This window comes from Drosophila busckii, chromosome 3L (genome assembly GCF_011750605.1).
Source record: "Drosophila busckii strain San Diego stock center, stock number 13000-0081.31 chromosome 3L, ASM1175060v1, whole genome shotgun sequence".
Classification (NCBI taxonomy): Eukaryota; Metazoa; Arthropoda; class Insecta; order Diptera; family Drosophilidae; genus Drosophila; species Drosophila busckii.
The window spans coordinates 1,542,200-1,566,261 of NC_046606.1; the positions used below are offsets into that span (position 1 = coordinate 1,542,200).

The following is a 24,062-nucleotide window of genomic DNA, read 5'->3' on the forward strand; positions in this document are numbered from 1 at the left end:
GTACCAAATTTGTGCAACTAAATAACAAAGAATTTATGTAAGAGAACAAACTAACACCCACGCGCACCAACAGTCGGTTCCAACATGCCCAGCAATACGCTCCTATGTTTCCCAATTGGATTTCTTTTTGGTAAACTCGTATTTGCCATCGTCCTTAACGGCCACATAATAGCCAAGCTTCTCGTACTTGTGGCGCATATAAGCTATATAACCAAAAACGCCTGCTATTGCTGTCAGCCCCAGGCCCATAATGACTTTATTCTGTAAATGGAATGTATTATAGACGAGAACTATGTAGACCATGTAATATTGTTACCGGTTTTGTATAAAGCTCAAAGTTAATCAGTCTAAAAACTCCTGTGCTGCGAATGGAACGTATGCCGTCGCCAGGTTTGTTTGCTGGGTCTTGTGTGTTTGCGCTTTTATCGGCCATATTTGCACTACAACAATTTAGCACATGAATTCTTAAATAATCAACAAATAATATTAGAGATGAGAGAAATCATATGTTTTGTGCTTGGACATAAGTTATCGCTATCGGTAATTTATTATTTTACAGCACTGTTAAAGTGTGGTCACCCTAAGTAACAGCAGTTTAAATTCATTGGCAAGCAGTTACTTAACATGAGCAATCCTCCAGAGAAAATGGGCCATAGCTCGGCCAAATCCTGCCGCATTTCCAAAATGTTTGGTTTGCGACACTCACAGGACGAGACTCTATCGATCTGCTTATCAAAAAAGACTATGGGGGTTCATCTAATTGTCCATCAACTTAAAAAAATTTCGCCTCGGGGCGCAAGGAAAGTGGGCAAAATCACAAATAGCTCATTTTCTCCTTAACTACAAGGACGATCCGGATGTCCTTTGGTCAGTCGGTAGTCTATTTCAAATAGGATCGTTTGACATAAATTTCGTCCTGATCCTGCAAAGGATACGGGAGATATAGCCATTTTTCTGTATATGAAAAAAGCTGTTTTACTCAGCTCCTGTAAGGACTTTCGTTCTTTGGGTGGGATATTGTGAAGAATATCAATGAGCACTACTTGCATGCCAAAGGACCTCCTTATAGTCCTTGTAGTTTCCGAGAAAACCGACATTTTGTGTTTTTTGGCCAAAATTTGCGACAAACCCCCTGTAAATTTTTTTAAGAAATTTTTTTGCGCAATCCTGGAATATTCCTGGTATGCAGTTTCGATAGATTCGATACCCAGGAGCACGAAAATGCATGTCCTTTTGAGAATTCAGAAGGATAACAAAGGAGAAGGAGCTAACAAAACGATTGTTGTCCATGGCAATTTTGGCATACAAAATGTAAACAAAAAAGACTTCAAGCAGCGAACTTGCTCAACACATAATGTCAAGTTTCGTTGCCTAAGTCATTGGGTTTAGCTTGCTCAAACGCAGCTGCAATAAAGTTACATGAAATTTTGTTGTAATATTTTATTATATGGCAAATTTAACAAGTTTTGATTTGTTTAAAAATATACATACATACAGCTAAAAACAGCTCACTGCCCACATTGCAATTACTCTGCTCACAAATATAGATTTTGTTTTTGTTTTTAATTTTCATATATAGTAGCTAATAAAATTACATATACATCTATTTAGTTTAGGCTTAAATATTACGTACAATCACACGGACTTAAATTATATACTAGCAAAAACACATTTCAATTTCATAATTATATGTAAATATATTTTTGTTTGTTGTATAATATGCGTTTGCTACAGATGTGCAAATATAAATTAACTAGTTGCTTGCATAATTTTTTAAATATATATATGTATGTATATATTTTTAAGCTGCGCATAAAGTGTTGTGGAAGCTAAAAGCTGTAATCATTTATGGATTTTTTTAGTGCAGTTGGTGTGTGTGTGTGCTTTATGCTTTGTGTGTGTGTGTGTTTTAATAGGTATGCATATAAATTTTATATAAAACAATAACTAGTCTGAAGACCCTTGTGACTAGACGGTTTCTCCTTCTTCGCATTAACGGCTTATCTAACATGTATGCATATGTATATGTATATGTATATATTTATATATTTGTTTAAACACAGACACATAAATCGACACAAACGACATAAAAAGCCAAAAGTTCTATATATGTTAGTATATAATATATGTATATATAGTTTATATACTTTTAATATGTTTGCATGTGTGCATTTAAACCTTAGACGTTCGTTTTACTTCTCGCACAGTTCCTGAGTAACTTTCCCCCTCCCACAATTAAACAAAAAATGGTTAGCGCTGCTCCTGCTACACAAACTACACAATACTCTCCCGATCCCGCGCCGTAGCGGCCGCCGTCATATCGCTGAAGCCACTGCGCACGCCCTGCCCACTGCCGGGCAAGATGCCCACGCGTCGTAGTGCGGGCTCCCCATTGCTGCTGCTGCCAAGCAGACCGTTGCCCTTGAAGAAGCTGGCCACCCAGTTGCCCAGCTTGCTGCTGCCGCTACGTGTGGCAGCCGTACGGCCATCGCCTTGCATATCCGGAGCGCCAATGTCGGCGGCATAGCTTACGCTATTGCCGTGCGGTCCAACGCCGGGATCCATGTGCTCCAGCGAGTGCCAGCGCTTGGTGTGCGACAGCAGCTCCTCGGGCGGTGTGGTGAGCGATGCTTGACGCTGCAGCAGCGGCGAATGCATGTCATCCTCAATGCTCATGCCGCCGTTGCAATTGTTGTTCAAATGCTTGGTGCAGCTGCCGGTGGATACATTGCTGGTGCGACGGCCGCTGCTCGCGCCGGCGGGCACAATGCTCGGCTGAGCATTGGCAAAGCTATTGGAGTAGCGCAGCGTGGGCAGCTGGCCATTGTCATGGCGCATCAGCAGACCTAGCTCATCGTCATCCACTGGATTGCCTGTCAGGTCCTGCGATGATTCAGCCTCCACGCTGGCTTCGCCATTGGGATTGCCGCTGATGAGCGAGACGCCCGTATCCAACGAACGCGAGTTGTTCTTCGATAGCTTCGAGGGCGGCAGCTTGCTGCGCTCATGACGCTTGCGCAGCTGCTGCAGCGGCATGGGATCCAACGAGCGGGATTCGCGCAACAGCAGCTCGGCCACCTGATGAGCCGCCGAGCTGGACTGCTGCTGATGCTGCTGAAGAGCGGGCAGCAGTTGGGCGGCGCTAATGATGCGATGCGGCCGCACCATGGCCAGCGGCTTGTGCAGCGCATTCGGCTGGCGCACCAGCTGCTGCTGCTGCTGCTGCTGGCCAGCAATGCCGCCGTTAAGCTCCAGCTCGCCATCGAGTATGGCGGCATCGTTAGTATCACAGTTCGTTTCATTTGTTTCGGAATGATTCAGCGTGCTCAGTGAGGCCTGCAAGGACTCCAGCAAAGCGCCGCCCACAAAGTTCAGACGATCACCATTCACCGATGGTCGCTCCCGCTCCCTATCCCGCTTGATCGACATGCGCGGCGACTCGCGCGCCACCTGATACACCGAGCCCTGCAGACTATATGTGGACTCCACATCCGCGCCACGCGGCACGCTGCTCTGTCGCCTCGAGCCAGTGCCATAGTGATGCATGGCCAGCAGACTGGGCTGCCTGGAGTCCGGATTTAGTTTGGGACTCTTGCGTGGTCGACTAAACAGCGGCGGCGGCATATCCGTCATATCCACCAGCTTCTTCTGTATGGCCTTCTCATTGGCGCCCACCAGCCACCAGGTCACGACCTCGCCCTTGCCCTTCATGCTGACCAGACCACGCTTCTCCGTTATATAGCCGCCGCCCAGCTTGTCCAGCGCCAGCTTGCACATGTTCGATATGTGTATCTTCAAAGCCTCGCCGTTGCTCTCCATGCGCGACGCCGTGTTCACTGTATCGCCAAAGAGACAGTATCTGGGCATGGTGAGACCCACCACGCCGGCCACCACCGGACCCGTGTGCATGCCAATGCGCAGCTTCAACGTCTCATTCGGACGATGGGCTATGCGATGCTGCTTCACCGCATGCAGCAAATCCAGCGCCATGGATGCAATCTCGCCCGCATGACGATCGCCGTTCTTAATCGGCAAGCCAGAGACCTGCCAGGCAATTGAAACAAATATTAGTTGTAAATAAATAAATAAAACCAAAACATGTTCAATGTGTTAGAGATGTATATGTATATTAGAGATGTTAATTAAAACATTTGCCACATAAAATAATTAACAAAAATGCAAAAGCAAAATAAAATTAGTTTGCTTTGCATTTGATTAAATTATTTAATACTTAATATTGAAATTATTTAATATTATTATGTCTGCAATCGCCAACAGTCCATACAAGACTGCACAACTGAACTGAGAAGAGAGCGCAAGGCTCTCAGAGAGAGCGAGAGAGAGGCAGAGCAGCGCTGCTTGTGTCAAAAGCGTCGCTGCTTTCATGTTGGGATAGCAGAGCGCTGTGTCTTGCATTCAATTTGTGCTATGTTTATTAATAAATATTGGCAAATCGAAGCTAATAAATGAAATGCTATATGCTCTATTTAATTTGCAGCTTGTGTATTATATTTTTCTGACTTTTGTTTCAGCTATGATTCGGACTACTTACCACCATATAGGCATCACCAATGGTCTCCACTTTGTAGACATCGTAGCCGCGTATGATGCGATCAAACACTGTGTAGAGATCATTCAAAAAGTTAACCACCTGGAGTGGCGTGCTCTCCGCCGACATGGCCGTAAAGCCCACAATGTCGCTGAAGTAGATGGTAACCTGCATTGGAAAGTTTTTGTTAATAACGTTTGGTTTAACGCTTGGGTAACTAACTAACCAAATCGTAGGAGACTGGCTCGACGCCCTGACCCATTGTGAGTTTCTCTGCCACCGATTGTGGCAGCATGCGATGCAACAAATCTTCAGTTTTCATTTTCTCCTCGCACAACAGACGCGTACGCTCGGTAACAATATCCTCCAAATTATTGGCATATTTCTCCATCATTTCCATCATTTGGTCCATGATATTTTTGGTTTTGCCGCCTCGCATCTTCTTCAGGCGATTGCTGCTCCAAAATACTCAAAATTAATATTTATATTTTGATGTATAAAGTGAGCGCTTACCGTATGGCACTGAACTCGGGCCGCTCCTCGGGATTCTCCGCCCAGCAGTCCTTGATGCAGGCAAGCACATAATCCGGGCAGGATTCGGCTTCTACTATAGACTCGACCTCAGGTCGAAATGGCTCGGTGCCCTTCATGGGCAGCTGCTTAACTAAGTCCACAATTTGCTTTGGTTCAAAGTTGGTTTGTCCGAACGGACCCTTACGACTAAATATCTCATACAAAATGATGGCGAACGCATAGACATCGCCCTTCTGAGTGCCATGCAGATGATGATTGCGCAGCAGCTCCGGTGCACGCCAGAATTGATCTAAAAGCAAAGAGCAAAATTTAATAAGTCAGTTATAAATATAAATAGCGACTCACTTCTGTAATGCTGATGCTCGCCAATGGATTCGCTTTCGGCGCATTGTCGCAGCTCGTGCAGACCAAAGTCGCTCACTTGGAGCATCCAGCGCGAGGTGACTACACAATTCGAGGATTTGAGATTTCCATGATAGATCAGCTGCGAGCTATGTATATACATCATGCCCTGCAACGAACGAAAAATGCATCAGTAATAAGCAAATGCGACAGTTGATTTAACGCACCTTGATCAGGTCGTGTATAAGCGAAGCTATAAACAGATCATCCAGTTTGATATCCTCATTCTCTATAATGTCATAGAGACTGCCCTTGGCGCAGTAGTCCGTTATGATAAGTATGCGTGTGGGCTCCACACAGGCGCCAATGAAGCTATTGATGTTATCATGACGCAGCTCGCGCAACAGACGCATCTCCTTCATGATCTCGCGCGAAATGTCGCGTTTGCGTGGAAATTTCAGCTCCTTAATGCGCACCACAGCGCCACGCAGACGAGCAGTCGAGGTAACAAACTGATGCGACCAACGCGAGCCATAGCTCTGAGCGCTCATCAGGCTGACCTGAAAGCCACATAGAATATATAATCAAACTTTATCAAAATCTAATCAATTTTGGGTGTTCACCTTGCTGGGCGAGGCGACAATCTCATTGCCCGAATAGCCTTTGATTTCGCATATATCAATTTTCCACAGCAGACCCTCAATCTCCAGCTCAATCTTCCACTTGCGATAGATGCTCATGGTGACGACGCCGGAGCAGAAGAGCAGCACGCCCAGCACCACGGCCGCCACTGTCGACGTATAATGTGTGTCGTCCTTTTTGCACAGCTCATTGGCAAAGCCGCACATGGGCTCATCCATGGGCTTCTCACTGCCCGAGGGCCAATCGATGGAGCCATTGATGAGCTTATATTCCTAAAATTAGAATCAAACGCAAATGCTTAGCGAACTTTGGTGCAGACTTGTGACTTGATTTGTGTGCAGACGTGTGCAAAACTAAAAAAGATAAGACGACTCACTCACTGGAAGTTCATCGGCTTGAATGAAGTACGCCACGGGGACCATGTGATAATTGCAGCGTATGTTGTACTGATTATCCATATGCCACTTATGCGGCTTGTAGGCCAACACAGAAAAGTTGCCCTCCGAATCGCCGTATTCATCGATTTTAATTGTCGATCCCGTCACGCCTTTTACAGCAGAAAGTCATTTAGAAAATGTTTTGTATAATTCGTGTGTATGCATTACTCACTCATATAAGTACGATTTTTAATGATGGTATCTATTACACGCGTTCCATTGCTGGCCACCTCATAGATGACCTCATCCGTGAGCGGACGCTGCTCCATGCGCAGCATTTTATCCAATGCCCAGGCATAAAGCTTTACCGAATCGTATAAATAGGCTGCATAGATCGATATGAACTGCAAAGCAAAGAGCAAACGTTTAATTACATTTTTGAGAAGCGCATGGAAGAGCGCACTTACCTTGGTGAATTGATTTTCCGAAAAGAGTCGCGGTATTTCCCAATTAAATGGCGGCTTAACAGTATAATTTCGCACCTTTTCCGTAAACTCATCATAGCCCTTGGTGGGTGGTGTGGATACCACCACCAAAAGACTGCGCGCCAATTGATTAAAACTCTCCGTACTCTTGCAATTCGTCATGCGATTTATCTGATCCACTTTGCGCAAATACTTGTGGGCCTCACTGCAAGCAAAAGCAAATGTTTAATAATAGTATAAGCATAAGAATAAGACGCTGACTAACCGTTCCACATAGACCATCATGTCGACAAAGATAACCATGTATTCGCCACGAGCAAAGAGTCCAGCCGTATCCATGGAGCTCATGAAATCAATCAAAGCATTCGAAGTGCCCAGGAAGACATAAATACGCGTCCGATTCATTGTATTTTGCACAATCTGTAAGAAGAAATTAAGAAAGTTTCAGCATTGTAAATATTAAACACATTTTTACTATTTAAAAGTAAAATTAAATAATATAAAATAAAACCCCAATCTCTTGTAAAATCTTAATACAAATATCTTTCGCAGTTATAATTCTTATAATTATAGCCTGTGCTATTATTTATACATATATATATTTCTATTTTAATGTAAGCCAATTGCAATATTAAATACAAAGTAAATTCAAAGTTGGTTGGCTATAGCTTTCATGGAGCTCACCTGATACCAATAGCCATTATAGCAACAGGGCATCTTGAGGGTGCAGCACTTGGCGCGATCGTCTATGAAGGAGTGCATGTGATTGACGGACATGTTGCGCTTGGTCGCCTGATCCTTCAGCAGCTCGGCCACCGTGCCCCAGACTTCCTCGTAGACAATGGAGAACTTATTCCAGGCATAGTAGCGCAGCAATGCAATCACCGACTTGACGACCTTTAAGCACAGAATTTAATTGACATTGAACAGACAAGGGCACGCCCACATTCCACATACCTGCGTATCCGGCGGCTCAGTGCGTGCAAATGTTGGAATTGCCGAGGCTCGATTCTCTGCGCATTTCTGTTGAGCAAATATGTGTGTGAGCACCCATAAAATAGTTGTGCATTGTAACTTACATAGGATATCATTGGAATGTTGCGGCTTTGGGCGACTATGGCTTCCACATAGCAGGGTCCTTCGGGTCCGAATATGGTCGCAATGCCGTTGCAAATCATTTCGGTGATGGCTTTGGTGGCCACCACCGTATCCCCCTTGGTGTCATTCCAGCGCAATTGCAGCTCAACATTTGGCAGCAGATTCGTATCATTGTTGATCTCCTCCAGTGCCATAGTCAGTGCACCGGATATGGCCAGACCCTGGCGATCCTTAAGGTCGCCAGTTAGCGCCGTCAGATAGCCAACAGTGAGTATCGTACGATTGCTACAGTCGCGTACTGCCACCGACAGCAATAGTAATAGATTAAAGGGCCAACGCGTCATGGCCCCTTAGGCCGGGGCCGTTCAGCGCGACGCCTCTGGTTAGCAACAGATTTACAGGCTGCAAAGGCAAAGGCAAGAAGAAAAAGAAATGAATAAAATGTATAAAGTGTGAGATAGAGAGTGGGACAAGTTTGCTGTGCATAAAATGAAATGCATGTTTGTCAAAGTTAACACAGTCACACACACACACACACACACACACACACACACACACACATGCATACAACAAATGAGATTCTATTAGAATTGCAGGCAAATATCCTGTCGCTGCATCCTGTACGAGCAGCAAATATCAACTCTTAAATTCCAAGCAACAGCCCTGGGCGCCGTAACAGTTTTTATTGCTGCATGCAACACTTGCCACTTGCCACTTGCCACGCTTATCGTGCGCACATATTTGACCAGCTGCATATGCCAAAGAATAAAATGGGAAAATAAGTAAACGGTAGTTGGCATGGCATTGTCTTTTGCATACGTTTTAATCTCTTCGCTCTCTCACACAATTTCCCATTCTCAGTTGATGAATTAATTATGCATACGCTGATTTCGCCATTATATAAACTCTTAGTGGTATTATCCCCCCCCACCCCCCCTACGGGCGCAGGCCAAGTCGAACGTCAAGCCATTGTCCTTGCCCAACGCTTGAGTTAATCAGCTTACGATGCCAATTTAATTATAATCATGTTGAAAATAATAATATGCAAGCGCTTAAAGTAAACATGGGAATTAGCTTGTTTATTTATTGAAAGCAGCATTGCTATGCCAAAACATATAATATTAATATTTATTTGTGCGCTTAAAGCTTAATTAGGTTAAATGAGAAAATTCAATTAAAAATATGCCAGCAATTGGCTGTGTCTTTAAAATAGATATAGAAATAATTTCACGTTTATTTTTTTTGTAAATAGACTTTTTATATTGCATCTATATACATATTATTTTCATTCAAGTCCAATTTATGTGGAAATTTATGAGTCCCTGCACTCAACTCATTCAAAAAAATCAGCTAACTAATTCCCCGAATTATTTGTTATCTATTTTAGCTTTTGTAGCTCCAGCTCTACATATATAGAAATTAGCATATTCGACACACTTCACATTTTGCCAGCGCTTGTTATTCTATTATTGCTTTTGTCAATGTTGCAGTTTCGAATTAGAATCAATCTCAATGTTATAAAGCAGTATGGGGGGGGGGGGGGGGGGACCTTGCTAGAAGGGGCTGCTGCAAAGTAAGTGCGGGCGCCATAACGTTGCTAAATATTTGCGCTGCTATTTGACACGACAGTAGCGGACGCCATTTGCAATTATATTGCGTATACGCCACGTGGCGCAAACTTCAGCTGTAAGCATTTTTTATGTTTGTGAAATTTGTGTTTAGCTTTAGCTTCAGCTGTCTGTTAACAAATGTCAAACGATGTTTGTTATTTGTTAGAAATTCTTGTCGTTCGTTTGTTTTTTTCTATCAAAATTTTTTTTTCGTTTTCGTTTCGACACTCCTCCGGCAAAAAGACACCCAAAAAATTCAATGTTTAGCTAAGCAAATCAACAAGCAGTGAAGCTCGCTCTTGCAGTGCAGTGCAGTGTCCAGGAAAGGTGACCCACGTGAATTATGTGACAGCAGCAGCGCCGGATCAGGGGCCACAGCGCACGGTAACAGCTCGACCCAAACAGCCAACAGCCAACTGATTTCCCATATTGCCCCCAACCCAACTGCCACCACCCCCCGCCCGCCCAGATCTCTCTTCTTTCAGCATAGATAGATAGAGGCCAGTGGAACCAGCAATCAATTTGGCTAATAGTCCAAGTATGTCCATCGTGCTAGCACCGCTACTGCTTCTCCTCAACCTCATCCTCCTCAACCTCATCCTCTTCCTTCTTAGCATGGCCATACACGAGCAGATCGACAATTTGAACATCTGGTGGTTCCCGCGCGACTTCTGCCAGTCGCGCTTCGGCGAGTTTCAGCAGAGCGGCACCAATTCGTGCACCTTGATCTCGCTCATACTCGCCGACAAGGTGGCCAAGGCGGAGAGGTTCTATCATCGGGTTGCGGAGCTGCCACCGCGTGGCTGGGAGATCTTTGGCAATGCTATGAACGATGGCAACAGTGTTTATCACAATGTTATTACGGCCCACACGCCGATGGCTCGCAATTTAAATCTGAATATACCCGATGCCATATCGGCGATACGTTCGCAGCACAAGATGAACTTTCGGCTGGAGGAGTGGTTCTATACGCACATGGAGGCTGATCCCACCACTCCCATGTACAATCGCAATGTGGCCATGCAGCTGTCGCGCATCTTCCAGATCACTCTGCAGGTTTTTCAGCAGGCCGCTGGCAGCAACAGGGACATGCCATCGAATCTGTTTGCCGCCATCATTGCGGACAGTCGCACGGTCATGATGACCTTTGACTTTCGCGCCTCCATAGTGGCGCTCTTCGATTCGCATCAGCATGGCCGCGATGCGGGCGCCGTCTTTGCCCAGTGCACCATACAGAATATCGATGATTTGCTATTCTGGTTCATCAGCATGCTGCACAATGTCTACTCCAGCCGGCCCGCCCTCTTCGAGATCTCATTTCTAAGCTCGCAGCCGGGCGTGGCCAAGCGCATACCGCCGGCCATCAAGAAGATTGCGAATGACATCAAGAAGCCCTCAAAGATACACTAGACGCTGTCAATTGATAAGCTCCCATAGCTAAGATCTGCGGCACGCGCAGCAGCAAAAGAAGCAGCAGAGCTAATGCTAAATCGTTTGGGCTAACAAATTTCAGGCTGAGTCTTGGTTCGAAAAATTATAAGCAAATTAAATTAAAAAAGTAAATTCAATAAATTTCTAATAACAACCAAAAAAAAAATAACAAGCGCTTTAAAGCTAACAAAAAATAACAACCAACTAACTATAACTAAAATGTATAATGCAAACATGCTCAACTTCACAATACACTTTAGCAAGACAAAAGTTAAGAAAAATAAGCTGATCGAGTGAGAACTACAATTCTCTAGCAATCAAATGTATAATGAAAAAATGCACAACTTCGAAATACACTTTAACAAAAACAATTTCTTAAAATGAGCTAATTCGCATGTGTTCGCCTTTAAAAAAAAATCATGCACAATTTCATTACACACTTTTATTAATGTTCGCTAGACTCCCTCTTTAATGAATTTAGCTGCAAAGTGTATAAAGCCAAGCAATTCAATTGAAATCTTAATTCGTTCATATAGTTTATGGAAAAGCTTAACTAAGGCTTAGCCATATGTTGCAGCTTTAAGATACGACGCACTTCTGGGTACATAAATAGAACTCGACTTAGGCTTAATTTCTGTTTATTTATTGCCTGAAAGCTGCTTGCTGTCTCCCTCTCTCCCTCTCTCTCTCTCTTTGTAACGTTTGCTTGTTTTGCATGTTTAGCATTGCTGCTTAATTACAGTTGAGTAAACAGCGCCTTGGAGAGTTTTCTTGCCAAAAATTTGCTTAAGGATTTAAGCAGTTTGTTGTTTTTTGATTTTCCAACCCACTCTGGCTTGTGTGTTGTGTAGGACAAATATAGCAATGGGCAACAATAATAACAATAACAATAACGCGTGTCTTTTGTTGTGCTTTTCCGCGACTGCTAATCAAAATGAGTTAAATAAACACATAACGTAACCTATTAAGAACTTGGTACGTGACAACAATTTAAATATTTTTAATGTAAACAGTGAATGAGTGTGAGCGAGAGAGCAGCAGACAAACGACCAATGGACTAAAAATAGAAATACAGCATGTATTGTAAGCTTTATAGCTAGACAAACAAATATACAAAACGAACGAAACGGACTTGCATACATTAAGAAGAAAATATGAGAAAAACAAATCGAGCGCAAAAAAAAAAAACAAAATACAAAACAAGAATCGCAACAACAACAACAACAGCTAAATAGTAAACTTTAAACGTAACGACGACGTGATAAAACGTTTAACAAAATCAAATACAAATGCAAATGCACAACAACAGCAAAGAGAGCGGGAGAGGAGAGCACAAATTGGAGACCACACGTTGCGGAGAGTCTTGGGAGAGTGTGAGCAAGACTGGAAGTTGTGTAACAGGGACAACAACAACAACAACAGCAGCAAAATCATCACGTAGCCACAACGTGCATTAGTGTGCTCTCTTGAATGCACCACCCAATGAACGGAACTCAGTTGTTTTTGGCGCGCTCCCGCTCTCACACTCTCTCGCTCTGCTGCTGCTGCTGAAGCGCAACAAGTAGCAAATGCAAGACGTTTGTTTTTGTTTTTCTTTTGTGTTTCTTTTCTTTTCTTTTTTTTTTTTTTGCTCGGCTTGCACTTTGTGCTGTTAAAGTTGAAGTTGCTGCGACTGCGACTGCGACTGGCAGTCTAAAAATAAAACCTGTGCACTAAAAATAGACGCCAGACAGCACGCCACTGGATAAACTAACACGACATTACATATTTTTTACAAACAAACATGACAAACACACACACACACACACATCGCAGTCAAGCGAATACTCATACTTATGTGTGTACATTGATATATAAATACGAAAAAAAAAAACTGCGTGAAACGTTGACAAATTTAATCGACTACCGGGTTGTCAGTCCCCATGTCTGTGCGTCTGTAGTTTCATTAATATGCATACAGATAAGCGAACAGACAGACAAACAAATAAATAGTTTGTATATAAATATTGTATAAAATTTAAGTTAAATTGCAAGGCGTGTTTTAGCGCTTGGCACATTTATTGTGTTTATTAGCTATAAATAATGATAAAAATATATATATAATAAATAAGCCACATCAATTTTATTATTGTTTTTTATACAGAAATCTATACATGTCAAACTGAAATGTTTGTGGCGAAGTATTGGTGTTGGATTGTTGAATTTGTTGGTGTAAATTTTAGATTTAAAAACATATGAATTCCAATGCATATTTTGAAATGAGTATAAATCAAGCTGTTGTTGAACTTATTGGTGAATTAATTGCCCATTTTAGTTTCACCAATGTTTTGCATAAACTTTTAATCTATAAATAAGCAATTGATTGTAACATTAAGTTACAACTCCAAGTAGCTTCTACCATTTATAAAAAATTATTTTAAATACAAATCTGTATCGCCAGTTTCGTTAAGTTACTACTGTTAATTTACTTAAAGTGCCTGTATATTATTTTGTATATTGTTATATAATCTCGGGCTAAGCTTGATAAATTGCGGGTTATATAGTTTAGGCCTGATTGAAAATTTTACGCACTTGCGGTTTTTCCAAAGGACACAGCAACTGCCCATGGCAACCATCAATCATCAACAAGTTGACGCCCCCACACATGGAGCAAACATAGTCACGCCTACTAAAACCCACTCAACCAGTGAGGCGGCACACATAAAACATTGTCAACATTTGTTTAGTGTCGCATGTGGAGCAGGAGCAGGAGCAACAAAAAGGGTTCAAGGCTTAAAGGACATGCAGCTAATGTTACAAATTGTGCAAGTTTTTGTCGTCACACGATTCGATAAGCGTACCCAAGTGTGCGATTTGTTTATTGAAAGCAAAGCCAACTAATTAATATAAACAGCTTTAAATTGCGGGCAGCTGACAAGGATACGCAGGTTCAGAGAGAGAGAGAGAGAGAGAGAGAGAGAAAGAGTCTTGGGGGGTGGGGCAGCTGTTAATACTTTTAGCATAATGCCGCAACGCTTGGCAGGCCAGACAGCATTCAAATCGAATTACAAGACAAACGAGAACTGTTCAACTGTTGCAAATGGTGACAGACTCGAGACCCGGGTAAGACCCAGGCAATAGGCATGATGCAATCATGGGCCATTGGCCTCGACCCACACACACATGGCACAATCTGTTGATTAGAATATTGTTAGGCAGACACGAGCGACAAACTGCGTAACGAGTTTTGCTTACTTATCCTTTTTGCCTAACACAATGCGATAAAATGTATTAAACTTTAAATAGTTGGCAAACAAACTTTGGTAGTGTTAAACTTCAAAAATTCTTTTAAACTATTGCCAGCCAGCAGCTTCAGCAATATGACAATAACCAAGGCTGTTGACTGACTCTGACTGCGACACAGAAAATTTCACTTTCAAACGAGCAACGTGACTGCAGAGAAAGGAGCTTGAGGGTTTGAGGCAGCAGCAGCAGCAGCAACTGTTGCAACTTTAAGAGGCGCCACTTGTTGTTGTTGTTGTCCGTATAAGGCGACTGCACATGTTGGCAATACAACGTTTTGGCATTTCAGCCAACAACTCTCAGTCTCAGCTTCGACCATATTGGGGAGAGCTGAGCTCAGCTCAACAGTCTCTGGTGCTGTCTGTGCCTGCGTCTGTGTGAAAGTGAAGGGCTAACTGACTGACTGACTGACTGACTGAGTGACTGACTGAGTGCAGTGCATGACTAAATGGCGCCAGCGTATAACGAAAATATTGTATTTACGACTTGCAAACTAATGAGATCTGCGGCTGACTGAACTCTAAGCTCTCCAAAGGCAACAGTTCAAAAACTGGATTTTCTAAAAATAGATTTTTGTTTTTTTTTTTTCGAATGCATGCCACAGGCAACATATGCGTAAAGCGTGCAACCAAAAAAAGAAGAAGAAGAGCAGCACATCACAGTCTACAGGCTCGTTAGGATTGCAACTACTACCCAAAAAAAAAAATGAGCAAAGGAAATACAATTTCCGTTTAAATTTCATGCATTCATTCATTTATTTGTTGTAACAACATTTCAGCTTTATTAATCAATACGATTACAGCCAACACACGTGTTAATAACAAGAAGTCAGTCAGTTGACTTAAGCACTTAACGGTAAACATACGTATAATTAGCTAGAAGCAGACGCTTATATATTACGTATACGTTTTGGCGTTTGGAATGCAGCAACTTGAAATGTATTACAAGCAGTCGATAAACTATATATATATATATACTTGCGATATGCAGTGTAGCGCGCCTGGGCATTACTAATATTAATAATAATACCAGTTAAACCACTTTGCGTGCCGCGGCAGACAACGAGGCAGCAGCAACTGCAGTTCAGTTCACTTAGATTGCACTCCCAGACCAGCAGGCGAGATGTGCCAGGCAGCAGCAGCAGCAGCAGCAGCAGCAGCAGCAGCAGCAGCAGCAGCTGTCCAGTCAACTTGTTAAAACTACCAGCAGCAGCAGCAGCAGCAGCAAGTCGAGTCAACAATTTGGCTGACTGGGCGCAAAATGAAAGAGAAAACTAAAGCAAACGCAATTGAAATCTGAGCGCTCAAGTTGTTCGTTCAGCTGTCATTAGCATTAGCGTTAGAAGTTGCTGCATTTGTTATATTAACTAGTCGATCTGCTAAAGTTTTAAGATCGCAGCAAGGCCATTTAAAAATATACTAAGCTCTATTTATAGCTGCTGATTAAAGCTCAAACGATAACAACAAGCAGCGTCTCGAGTCTCAGTCAGCCCAAAATTTGTCTGACGTAGTGCGCGCTCGCTTATTAGAATCGAAATTGAGATTATAATGTGCTTGGGTGCATATGTTTTATTTATGAGCACTCGTTCTCTCTCTCTCTGCTATAAATAGACGCTAATTTTGAATGGATATTCAAACACAAAATAAAAATAAAACTTGCCGCCTTTATCAGCAAATAGCCCCCCCCCCAATCCCAAGTGCACAGTCCCGCTGTTCCAATTTGATTGGAATATTTTTGCACATAAATTTTATATATTAATAGTGCCGATAAAAACCAACATCCAACTTGGGCGAGCAGCTCGCCGGGCATTTGCTGATTGCAACGCAGCGCTGAGCGCTGAAAAACGATAAACGTAATCATAATGCAGTTGTCGACCAAATATATACACATATAGTATATCGGAGAGCGCAATAAATAAATATTTATGGTTTAATGACAGTTGAGCGAATAAAACAAAGTCAAGGGCAACAAGTTTAAAGGGTTGGGCACTTATTTTATACAACAAAAGGCACAACTTTGAACTCAGAACACTTGACAAATCTTGAAATTTATATTGATTTATGCGCTTATAGTTTTAGTTGTGTTAGCGAATTCTACGCAGTAGTTGAAAGTTCAAGGTGCGTCGCCGACTGCCGCTTAATTGGAAGCAAAGGATAAAAATAATTGCGCCGACAAGTGTTGAATAAAAGGCGGATAATTGGATATAGCTGCTGGCTATACTCTATTTATTTAGTTATTAAATAATAAGACACAAATTAGTGCAATTTGTTTGCACAGTGGGTGGGCTTAACTTAATTAAGACAACTCAACAGGCTCGCGCTACATAACAATAAAAGTTATCAGCACTAATTCTTGCTTTACGCTATTGTTATTAATTAACAGCGCGTCAGCAACAATTGCCCAAAAACGTGCGCAGCCAATGCGGCGTCCCGGGCCAAAACACATGACATGACATAAACAAAAAAAACCCGCAATACAAAATAACTTTGACATTCTTTGATAAATTGTTGTACTATTTTTTATAAATAAAAACACTTGAACTGAGCGAGCGAGAGCGACCATCAATTAATTGGGTTTTAGCTTAAAATGAAATCTTTTTGTTTGGCTTTCACATTTAGAACAATTTTTATAGCTTTAAATCAAACGTTTAAAGCTTAACTTTTACTCATAAATTTGTATAAACTTTCCAAAATGCTGGCCAAAAAATTAGGTTCAAGCAACGCTCAAACTCATAGGGAAGTCTTCGATTAATCATTGGCATAGAGACAATGCGGACAAGCGGAAATCGCTAAGCGCGTGTTCGCCCCTTAAGGCAATAGACCAACCAGTTCAGACGACCATGTGAGTTCAAGTTGAAGTTGAAGTTGAAGTTTTGACAGCTTGAAACACTTTCTATTGTGTTCAGTTGCGCTGTTATTAGCTCAAGTTGTTGTTATTTTGACAAATGCCTAACAAAATTGTTTACAAATGCTAAATGAAGTGAACAATAGCAGCTCAATATTCATTAAAAAGCCACCAGCTGTGGGTCAAAACAGGCACGAAAACTAAGGTGGGATATAAGCAGCTTGGCAATACACTTTGTTTTTAATAAGTGAATGAAATTTTTAGTCACAAAGCAGACGCGCTGTTAACTACTTAATACACTTTGTTTTAAATTGCAGCTCAATATTTATTTAAGCTTACAAGTGTTGCCTAAAATATGCACGCAGCCAACTGCATAATACACTTTGATTTAACTAACTGCATAGCACAACTTAGACTTGCCTTTTATACTTCAAATGTGCAAAGTGTATCAACACATTAGGCAAATCCTAAAATGAATTTGTTAAAATCGTAATTAAGCGCCAATGAGCAGCACTTGAAACGCTTTGGAGTATATTACCTGGCATTTTGAAGTGATTACGCGCATTATTGTTAAATGTTGTTAAGTACACACACACACATGCATAGAAATATACACACACACACCTACATAAGCATTGTTTGTTCGACATGAAACGATTTGATTATCTTGAGTCAGTTATCAAGTGTTTTTCACATGTTGCTTTTGTTGTTGTCATTCGCATTGTTTTCATTGTGTTATTGTTTAAGCATTAAAAGCGATAACGTTAGCTTGTATTTTTGTTTTTTTTTTAAGTTTCATGCTAAAGGCGCCATGTTAATTAGCTTAAAGTATAAATGCCATAAGCAAACATTCGGTGGCGCTAAGTTCATCAATCAAAATGACGACAGCTTTAGATTTGAAGCATTGGTAATTATCAATTAGTTAATAAATAAGCTACTGTTGAAAAAGGCATTAGGCGGTGAAAGAAAGTTAAAAGCAGCGGCCTAAAGTTCAATTGATTTGCTTGAATTAAATGATAATCAAGCAGCTAACGTGGATTAAGCAAAGATCTAGGCTTGTCTCAAATGTAGCGACATTATAAATAATAGAGACAGCTACTTATTATTGCTATATACTAAGTGTGAATTAGTCTGTAGCTTTATCACAATCTCGCGTCTAATTGCTACACACATATCTTTGATCTTGATCTTTCATTAACACAAAGCGACACAGAGAGAGAGAGAGAGAGCAAGAGAGCGAGAACGCGCTCGCTTATAATTCAATGCGAGTCTCATTTAAATGCTTCCTGCAATTCATCTTAATTCATTGTGCACTTTTCCCATAGACTTAAAGCGCTCTCCCTCTCTCTGGCTCTCTCCATGCTAATTTTTAAATTTACTACTAAGCTATTTGTGCTGCTTGTTGAACTTGCGCGCGCGGCAACGGCAAACAAAATTTACAAAGTTGTTTGGCTCAAAATGCCAGTGGCAAGTTCAAACCGCTGAATCAGTCTTTGACGCACAACACACAGAAGCACAGCGGGTAAATACGTATCGTATGCAAATTGCGCATACGCCATGTAGACAACACACTCTACGCGCTCTCTGCATTGTGTCTATGAAAATCGAATCGAACGAGTTGCGCGTGTCATTCATTACACTGCGATTAAGTGTTTAAACAATTAACACATATTTTTAGCAAATAAATGTGCACGAGATATGGTTGCAACAATACGTATACTTGATGTGAACGCATATATTTACTTTAAATTAATCAAATTAGTATTAGAATAGCATATACATATTTTAAATTAAACTGAAACAAGTATTTGAATTCTAATAATTAAGCGTATTGCCTTTTTCTATAAGAAAAACATTTCCAAATTTGAAACGAGCCATGTTTTAATTATTTAAACTGCTATATATTTATAACAGCTGCTATACACTTAATATTAAAGCTCAACTGTTTATCTCTACTTCATTAAAATCCTCGCTTTTGCACATCTGCTGTAGCATAATTAATATTTTCGCTTACAAATTGGCAATAAGCTGTCATGTTTATGCTTTAACATTATTATTATAAAATAATAAATTAAAGCGTTAAAACACGCGCTGCTGAAATATGCAGAAAATTCTTTTTACTCACGCGATATATTTTTATTATTTGATTTTGTTGTTGTTGTTGTTGCTGTTGCACTTGTTGTCGCTGCTGTTAATGTTGCTGTCTCGATTTGTTTGTTATTGTTGTTGTAATAACAACACTGTCGGCTTTTGCAATCGCTGCTCTTATTAAAAATAAAGCGATTTTTATATGCTGTTCCGGTTAAAGTTGTTATTGTTTTTATAGTTGCTGCTCCTACTGCTGCTGTTGCGCTTAAATATCCCAACTGTATGTTGTTGTTGTTGTTGTTATTATTTTTTGTTTGCTTTTGCACTGTTGCATACATTTATCCATATAACTGTAAAAGCAAACCAAAGCAAATGTTAATTTAAATTGCATACGCAATCGATATAAATAATATAGTAAGAAATTTAAATAATCGCATTATGATTACACTGCTTGCAAAAAAAAAAGGGCATGACAGCCAAACTGTTAAAGTTTATGGCATAAAGAGAATTTTTAATGCTGCCTTTAGTTGCATTTGCAAACAATGTTAAGTGGTCTTTGCTTTCTATTTCAAGCTTTTAATATTAACAGTAAATAGCAAAATGCTCGACTTTAAGGCTCAAATGGCAGCGGCAACAAAGCAAAGCAAATTTGTATTCACATTGTCTTGTCCATGCTTCTGTTTTAAATAAGCCAATTAGGAAGGGAAAAACTTTGCAAGGACGAGAAGGAGTACATATGTCATGTATTTCAATTCTTTAAGTTACAAAAGAATCATTGAGAAATAATAAAAGCAAAAAAACAGAGCTGTTAATTAAGCTGACTGCAGTCAGTTGGCCATGTAAAAAATTTATGAATGAAACTACAGTAGAGCCTGCCTACGTGCGCTTTGCTTTTGTAGAGCGCCTTAAATTAAAGCTTACAATTTATATAACTATAAATTACTTGGCACAGTATTGTTAACTGTAAACACACACACACACACACACACACACATGCACACGCACCTGCTTGTAGCTGATAGCACCCACATGGGCTGTCAATCAAGGTAAATCAATTCGTAGCAGGCAAAAAGAAGACGACGACGACGACGACGACGATAAAGCAGAGCCAGGATGCTGGCAACCTTGAATGGAAGGCAACAATTCAAAGCCTGTGTCCTGTTGACTGCTACACTAGGGTGGGCTTAAGGAACATGAAAAATAATTACAGACTGATGTAGCAATGCACAGCAGCTACTTAAAATATTCTTCATAGCCACAATGGCTGAAATTCAACTCAAATTTAAATTAACAAATATTTAGCTAAATTGCTATAATTTATTTTAGAAATTATGCAAATATCAAGTACTTTACTACTTACTAAAGTTGTAACAATACATTTTACAGATTTAAATTTTCATTTTTTTTTTTAGCCGGATTACATTGTAATCATCAACTCGACCCACCCTAATGCGCCCACATAAAGATAAAACGTAACGTAACTGTATATAAAATATGCATGTGCTGCAGTTTTTATCAAATTTGAAGCGCAGCCGAACAAATTTAAAAACCAATGTTATTGCTGTGACCGCAATTACCAAGAAAACAAACTTGTTGTCCATTGCGCTAGCATAAACTAATTTTAATTAGAGGCAACATGTTGCCACATCTGCCGCATATGTGAAAAAAGTTACAAAAGCCGACGCCGCACCGTAGCTAATTGAGCGTGAGTGCCCGCCCGGGCCGACACTTTGGCCCAGTCGCATTAATATAATTGTTAGCCCTGAAAAGTATGCTATGGCCCAAGTGTTGACGTGCTGACTTATTGAATTTGCACACACACACACACACACGCACTCTCACTCGCTCTTTATCCAACTCTAGTATCTAACCATGGCGCAAACAAAAAAAGTTATGAGCAAAGTTTTCTTTGCTGTTTTTCTTTTTATGTAATTTAGCTTTAATTTGCTTGCATACTGCAGCCTGCCACGCCCACATAAATGCTGCACAAACAAGCCCATAAAACCAGCTACACATTTTCATAATTTTCTTCTTGTTCCTTTTTTGCGTAAATAGCGCGGGGAATATACACAAAATTGCAAAGTAAACAGCTGTTAAAACTGCACAAAGTCGTAAATTTTTTCGTGGTGTCTAACACACACACATACACCCCCCCCCCCCCCCCCCCCCCCTCACGCCCCGCTGCACGCTGATAGAACGCGCCCTAAGACACAAAAAAAAAAAAAAAACCCTTTTGACCGACCTAGCCGCCTGCCTGGCGTCGTTTTCGCCAATCTACTTCATATTTGTTTATTAAACAAAAACACTCAAATTGTTAGGCGACAAGCCCATGCCGAAGGACGACGGCGGCGTCACAGCACAGAGAGCTAAGCAAGCTGGCCAACAGCCTCAGGTAGTGTGGCTGATACTAAAGTTAACTGCGATTTGCCTTCTTCAAGTTTGCATGGAAAGTTTTCTGTTTTGAGCTTAGGGCGCAACTTAAAAAGTATTTTTATGCATAAACTTACAAAGATTATAAATAATAGATAATAAAAATAATAAATTAAATTACTATAAATAAACAAATTTGATTTAAGTAAAGTAGTAAAATAAAAAACGTTCGAACAACTAAACAATGTAAAAATTTCTATAAAAATATGCAAGTTTTGTATATTAACAAACTGATTGTAAATTTATTGCTAAGCAGCAATTATTTATCAATTAAAAGCATTCAATTTAACATTTGAATACTTTTGTTTAATAAAAAAATTTATAAAATACTTGACTATAAAACTTTCTCTAAGACTTTGTACAACAGATAAATTAATAAAGTATTTTTATTGCATTTGTTAAGAACTCAATTGAATAGTTTAACCGTTATTAAATGCAAAAACTGAATTTGTTTGCTAAATACCTACGGCAGTCGCTTTATCCTGTTGCGTGGGATGTTGAGCATGCCTTCAATAAAAACCTAATTTATGCGTATACGTAATGCAGCCAGCGAGGCGGCTGTTGACAAAGCCAACACAACAATTGCCACAAGCAATGTGGCAAGTGGCAAGTGGGCAATTGCGGTGTTTTCTGCGTACGTCTGAACGCTTCCGGTCAATAGGAGAGTCCAACGTTTAATGCTTTGGATAAAACAACATAATTTAGTGCCTGGGCCACAAACAAGGCCCATGACAGCAAAAACAACAGCAATAAGCAAAGCAACAACAACAATATTAGCATAAAGCATAGCAACAAATACAAGCAGTAGAGAATTTATTTATGCTCATTTTAGTTATGTAAAAAACAAAGCAACTGAGCAACAGGCAAAGTCAACTCTTGTGTAATGCACTTGCTGCCTGGCCTTGATTTAATTTATTGTTGTACAACTTGTTGCCTGCTTTGCTTTTTTTGATAATAATAATAATAATAATTGTTGCTGTGTGTGCACTTGAAACACAAAAGTTGAATAAACTTGAAGGCTGCCAGCCCCGAAACCGGCCGCGCGGCCTGTGGAAAATGCTTGCAATACTTTTTACTCTTTTTGCATCAAAAAACTAAAAATAGACTTTGCTTTTTTTTTGTAGAGTTTAAGCAAAAGCGATATCAAAGGCTCTCAAAAATTCTGTTGCGTATGCAAATCTTTGCACTGCAGCTTAATGAATAGTTGGGGGCATGAATCGTAGCTTAAGAGCGGCACAAAGCATGTGGCATATTCAATTAAATAAAATAAAATAAGCGCTGACTGCAAAACTAATGCCATTGATTTGACATAACAATACCAAGAATTTTCATTTATTAAAATGTGCAGCTTTTGCATAAGCTACAAGTATTAAAAAAAAAATATATATATATGTATGAATGAGTTGTGTGGACAACAGAGTGCAAAAGGCAAAAGAAAAACTAATAAGCTTACACCCACGTCGAGAGCATGTTAACAATCGTATTTGTTTTTTTTATGCAGAAGCTTTTGTCGCTAATTCCAAGCAATTGGTTGAAGCGAGCGATAGAGAGCGACTGGGAGTGGGAGTGGGCGTCAATTGTTCTAGGCTGTCAACCACAGCGCCAACATATTTCTCTCTCTGTCTCTTGGGGAATTTGCCAGTTTGTCATTTGGCTTTAAGCCTCGAATTTCTTATGCGCGCGCTTCAATGCATTTCAATGCACCCAGGCCAGAGCATTAAAATTTATGCGTTTTTGACATAATTTAATTAAATAGTTAGAGCTACGCAACTAATGTCCAGTGCAACTTGCCACACAATGAAGCCATTGAGCACAACTTGTGCACAAATGAAATTAAAACTTAAATGCAAGCCACACACACACACACACGCACACACACACAGTTCAGCAGCTTGCGAAACAACTGAAAATATAAACTGCTAACTGCACTGCTGGCATTTAGATTGGCAAACAAAGGATGCCACAGGATGCCAGCAACACGTAAACAAAAAGTTTATAACAAAAAGTTTTTACCCGCACACAATTAATAATAATAATAATAAGCTGACTGCAGCATATTAAAGGGTGAGACTAATTAGGCTGCGGCACTAAGAAAAGAAACTTAAGCGGGTTTATAGAAAGCTCATTAAAAAAGGATTTTAATTTGAATAATTCGTTCTCATATAATCAGTACTCTAACATTAAAATAACTATATGCTAAGAGTAATAAATGTTATAAATATCAAATTAAATTTATTAATTCCTAAGACTCAGATTTCAAACTCATTAAAAAAGGCTTTTAATTTGCATAAATAAATGTAGCTCTCAATCAATCTACTCTAAAATTCAAATAAATAAATACTTAAAGTAA

General features: G+C 40.4%; 3 protein-coding genes across 4 annotated transcripts; 1 reads left to right on the plus strand and 2 right to left on the minus strand.

The window, feature by feature from the left end:
• Positions 1-8: 8 nt before the first annotated feature.
• On the minus strand, positions 9-481 carry LOC108599763 (small integral membrane protein 8). The gene is made up of 2 exons (XM_017986777.1): positions 317-481; positions 9-261 (listed from the first exon to the last, which is right to left on the minus strand). The coding sequence occupies exons 1-2, from the start codon at positions 431-433 to the stop codon at positions 103-105; spliced, it is 276 nt and encodes a 91-aa protein (XP_017842266.1). The 5' UTR covers positions 434-481; the 3' UTR covers positions 9-102.
• Positions 482-2,103: 1,622 nt separating this feature from the next.
• Positions 2,104-8,371, minus strand: LOC108599757 (receptor-type guanylate cyclase Gyc76C). Of its 2 annotated transcripts, XM_017986771.2 has the most exons (14): positions 8,009-8,371; positions 7,887-7,952; positions 7,614-7,826; positions 7,195-7,349; positions 6,912-7,134; positions 6,677-6,848; positions 6,448-6,614; positions 6,049-6,339; positions 5,653-5,985; positions 5,429-5,594; positions 5,063-5,372; positions 4,776-5,004; positions 4,553-4,717; positions 2,104-4,044 (listed from the first exon to the last, which is right to left on the minus strand). In XM_017986771.2, the coding sequence occupies exons 1-14, from the start codon at positions 8,369-8,371 to the stop codon at positions 2,275-2,277; spliced, it is 4,623 nt and encodes a 1,540-aa protein (XP_017842260.1). In that variant the 3' UTR covers positions 2,104-2,274. The 2 variants fall into 2 exon arrangements, with proteins under 2 accessions (XP_017842260.1, XP_017842261.1); XM_017986772.1 differs by lacking the exons at positions 6,677-6,848; positions 6,912-7,134; positions 7,195-7,349; ... (1 more) ...; positions 7,887-7,952; positions 8,009-8,371 and having other exon boundaries at positions 2,109-4,044; positions 6,444-6,492.
• Positions 8,372-9,790: 1,419 nt separating this feature from the next.
• LOC108599761 (CG42529) lies at positions 9,791-11,220 on the plus strand. Its single transcript, XM_017986776.2, has 2 exons — positions 9,791-10,175; positions 10,252-11,220. Exon 2 carries the CDS (start codon positions 10,253-10,255, stop codon positions 11,045-11,047), a length of 795 nt encoding a protein of 264 aa, XP_017842265.1. The 5' UTR covers positions 9,791-10,175; position 10,252; the 3' UTR covers positions 11,048-11,220.
• Positions 11,221-24,062: the final 12,842 nt, after the last annotated feature.